General features: G+C 36.4%; 1 protein-coding gene across 1 annotated transcript; it reads right to left on the reverse strand.

The window, feature by feature from the left end:
- Positions 1 to 334: 334 nt before the first annotated feature.
- aqp10a (aquaporin 10a) lies at positions 335 to 3426 on the reverse strand. Its single transcript, XM_016520604.1, has 6 exons — positions 3112 to 3426; positions 1925 to 2051; positions 1641 to 1778; positions 1370 to 1488; positions 910 to 1127; positions 335 to 651 (listed from the first exon to the last, which is right to left on the reverse strand). The coding sequence occupies exons 1-6, from the start codon at positions 3205 to 3207 to the stop codon at positions 447 to 449; spliced, it is 903 nt and encodes a 300-aa protein (XP_016376090.1). The 5' UTR covers positions 3208 to 3426; the 3' UTR covers positions 335 to 446.
- Positions 3427 to 4206: the final 780 nt, after the last annotated feature.

The following is a 4206-nucleotide window of genomic DNA, read 5'->3' on the forward strand; positions in this document are numbered from 1 at the left end:
TAAATTTATTCAAGATTATAATTAATAAACTGAGCTGAAATAAGTTCTAGCATATATAATATGTGTGTGTGTGTGTGTGTGTGTGTGTGTGTAGCTGCCACTGGTCTTGAATAAAAATAGCTAATATTACTATACACAAATCTTTTAATTCACTTCTGTGAAACAATGGACAATGTGAAGGCAAATTTTGTTCATGTGGTTGAAAGTAAGTCCCTGTTTAATATTTCAGAAGGGATGAAAGGGAGTTGAAATAATAAATAACATTTGGTATATCAAGGCTTTAGCTCTTCTGTGAAAGATTTAAGAGTCCACCTTGAGTACATTTTACCCAGTGTTTTTTTTTGGCCTTTTCCCATTTTTTAGTTACAGTATCTGGAAATAATGTGGAGAAGAGAGGAAACAGGATCTGGAAATGCCATGAGCTAGATTCAGCTGTCCCCAGGTCTTTAAAGTGAAGACATTTTATGGAAAAACTCGTCCTTTTTGTTGTTGTGCTCCGTGACCTTTGTTTGTTCGTTAAACTCCTCAGACTCAGATTCATCCTCAAGCTCAGGCAGATGCCACTGAATGAAGACCAGATAAATGATGGACCCCAGCACGCCACCCACCATAGGTGCCACTATTGGAATCCAGAAGAAGTAATCATAACACCTGTGTGGGTAAAAAACGGCATTTAAAACTGACTGTGGTGAGAGAAGTGAAGCTCTGGTTACACACTTTATTGAAAATACCAATGTGGCAACGTGCTGAGATCATTAATAGAACACCGGAGCTAAGCAAAGTGATATAACCAGTAATTAATTTTATCGGTGGAACTACAAGTTGAAAGGTAGGAGGCAAATGTGCAGAGATAACGAGGCTTTGTTAATCTGACATTAATAGATGTAGTAGACAGATTTGATTACGTACGTGAAGACTTCGATGCCCCAGCCTGCTGTGAAGGTGAAGAGTCGTGGACCAAGGTCACGGGCAGGGTTTATGGCAGCTCCACAGTTAGCCGACATTGACATGGAAATCCCTAGGACAACAGTTGCTACAATTGGAGGGAGCAGTGCTTCAGGAGCAGGAGCATTTCTCTTATCATTCAGAGGTAGAATGCACAACATTAGCATGGCTGTGCCGACCACCTGCACACAGACATACAGGAGACAGGTGACTGCCTTTTTTATTTCTGGCATGATCTGATCTCTATATTGGATAATTGATTAATGTTTGAAAATCTTTTTAATGCTGTATAATATTATATTGCTTTAGAGCAATTTGTATCAGATCAGATTAGATTACACAATTTTATTATATCAGTAGTAATTCTACTGTGCTTGCATGAACTACAGAGCTCTTGTTTGATCTACCGTGGCCTTTTGCTGACCTGATCGAGGAAGCTGGTCTGCATTGACACCACATCAGTTGGGTAAGTGGCAAAGATACTGGCTGTTTCATTAGGACCAAATACAGTCAGAACTCCACCACTGAACTCCATAATCGCATCTGGAGGAGAGTTGAGAAATCAATCCTCTTTTTTTCTTTTAAAAAAAAAAAAAAAACATAAAACTGCCAATTATAGAATGTGAAATTATTGCAAAAATATAGGATGCATCTTTAAAAAAAAGGATTTCTCATTTCTCTCTTTTTTATCTTACCATGGTAGATGAGATAGACAAGCCCAGAGGCGAGGTAAGCCCCCAGTATTTGAGCCAGAGAATAGGGTAGCAGCTTTATCCAGGCTAGGTCTCCCAAGACACAGAAACTCAGAGATACAGCTGGGTTTAGATGAGCTCCTAAGGGGGAAATAAAGGAGAAAAATATATTAAGAGAGAAGTCAGTGTTGTCGATCCAAAAAAAAAAAAAGAAAAAAAAAAAGATTAATATTAGAAAGGATTTTGCCTTAAATGCCCCAAAACAGCCCAAGCTATTAGCAATTTACCTGATACTGCCCTGCTGAGGTACATGGCAGACATGACGCCTACAGAGAAAGCCATGTTAACAGACAGAAACTGCCCCTTAGTTTCTCTGCTGGTTTTCACCTGAGCTGCTGCAGCACAACCAAACAGCTACAGCAGAAAAAATAATAACATTATTTTGTTATGTCTAGTTGTGTATAAACTTATTTTACACTAATGTTTGGTGGCATGCAAAGCTTGATGCTTTGACTTTTTTTGAACCATTTTTATTGGTGGAGGACAAATATACAAATTAACTGGACAGATTTAGTCAGAAACACAAGTTACTTAATAATAAACTCTTATTTTTTTAACTGTTGAATTAAAAATATCACCATTACAATCATGCTCTTGGTCTGCAATGAGTGCAGTTACCTGCAGCTGTATTGCAGCTGTGGTAATATTCAGTAATGTGGTAAAAGTATTATGTGATATTTCTGTTGGAACTGGCCCTGATAGTACTCTAAATATTTACCCTGCACTGGATTATTTATTATATTATGGATGGTGATATTTCAGGTAAAATCCTTCTGCACCGACAAACACATTATCAGCATATATAACCAAAAAGCACATGCTCAAAGTACTTTAGGTTAACAGAACATTGGATTTGTCCATTGTAAAAGCTTATCTTATTGTGTAACATATATGATAACATTTTAGACATAAGCCACTCTAAATTGCATGTTTTGCATCTTATGCATGAACATATCACTGATATTGCTGTTATATTTTCCAGTAACCTTTCCTTTTGTAAGAGTATTAAATAATAAATAAATAATAATAAATTAAATCTCTGAATAATAAATTCAGAGATTAAATTATATATTAATATTAGCCCATATTCAGAGAATCAAGGAAATGTCGCAAAAACAGTATTTAGAAAACCATCAAAATATATAAATATCTCGGTTTTGTGTAGCATTGATGTGTTTTTTGAGGGATGCTTTATTAGTTAATGCATTCATTATCATTAACTTACAATGAGCAATGCTTATACAGCATTTATTAATATAGGTTCATGTTCATTTTTACATATAATATTACATCTTTAAATTATAAAATAACATTAGTTAACATAATTTGCACAAGCATGAATTAGCATTGAAAAATAGTATGTGAGAACAACAATAAAACAAGTTTGATTAATAGTGAATATGCAAAAACTTACCAGAAGTACAAAGGTGCCTAAAACCTCTCCCATAATCTGTCGCACCAGTTCATTTTTCACCTTCATCCTCTTAATTATCTTTTTTACCCGACTCATTTTTAGTATTGTCTTTTAGGTTTTGTGCAAAACCTGCTGCCCCGCTCTTCAGAGATGATCTTCTGAACTTAGTCTGTGTCTATTAGCTCAGCTAACCTTTAAACCCTCTTTTAAATACACTTGCAGGGTACAAACATCCCACATTAAGCAGTCAACACCCACATCATAGCTTGTCTGATCCAGACTACGACCCCTTAATTAATCATTAAAAATCATGTAGGACAAAGAGAAAGAGAGGAGAGCAAGAGAAAGAATTAGTGATCCATGATCCGCTGCTGTAGAACACTTATCATGCTTTTCCGTATAATCTAATCATTTTGAGACGGGAAGATTAGACGACATAGAAATTAGGTACAATTGTGCAATTATCTAGCTCAAATATCTGTACACCCAAATTTCTTTCCCAAAGCCACCGTTCATGTTTAAAATTATGTTTAATGTTACCATTGGCACTGATATTGCTGTTTCAACCAAGCAATAATTGAAACAGTATATTCTTACAGGATGAGTAAAATTAACTTAAAGGGGTCATATGATGCTATTTAAAAGATCATTATGTTGTGTATTTGGTGTAACAGAATATGTTGACATGCTTTAATGTTCAAAAAACACATTATTTTTCAAATACTGTACATTATTGTAGGTCATCTATGCCCCGCCTCTCTCAAACGCTTCGTTTTCTACAAAGTCCCTCCTTCCGACAAGCGCAGTCTGCTCTGATTGGCCAACTGACCCAGTGCATTGTGATTGGCCGAAAACCGCAAGCACTCGTCGGAAATGTAAAGCCTCTTACCATAATCGCAGCTTCAGCTTTCAAAATAAATGTAAAGACAGTTAATAATGTCGTTAGTTTTACCATCAGTTCAAGCCCGAAAGAGGAACAGAGTCACGTGACAGACACAGTGATGAAGCTGGTATATGTTTGCAGTACACAAGCCACGGTTAAGACAGCTGACTCCACTGTGAGTGACCCTGTCTCTCTCTCTCGCTCACACACAC

Source organism: Sinocyclocheilus rhinocerous, unplaced genomic scaffold (genome assembly GCF_001515625.1).
Source record: "Sinocyclocheilus rhinocerous isolate Xijiao unplaced genomic scaffold, SAMN03320098_v1.1 scaffold2194, whole genome shotgun sequence".
Classification (NCBI taxonomy): domain Eukaryota; kingdom Metazoa; phylum Chordata; class Actinopteri; order Cypriniformes; family Cyprinidae; genus Sinocyclocheilus; species Sinocyclocheilus rhinocerous.

Excerpts from the sequence above, each read along its gene's own strand:
- aqp10a (XM_016520604.1), bottom strand. The coding sequence starts at position 3,207 with ATGAGTCGGGTAAAAAAGATAATTAAGAGGATGAAGGTGAAAAATGAA. Across the intron at positions 1,489-1,640 it reads TGTCTATCTCATCTACCATG|ATGCGATTATGGAGTTCAGT; the intron begins GTAAGATAAAAA and ends ACTCTCCTCCAG. Across the intron at positions 652-909 it reads TGGGGCATCGAAGTCTTCAC|GTGTTATGATTACTTCTTCT; the intron begins GTACGTAATCAA and ends TTACCCACACAG.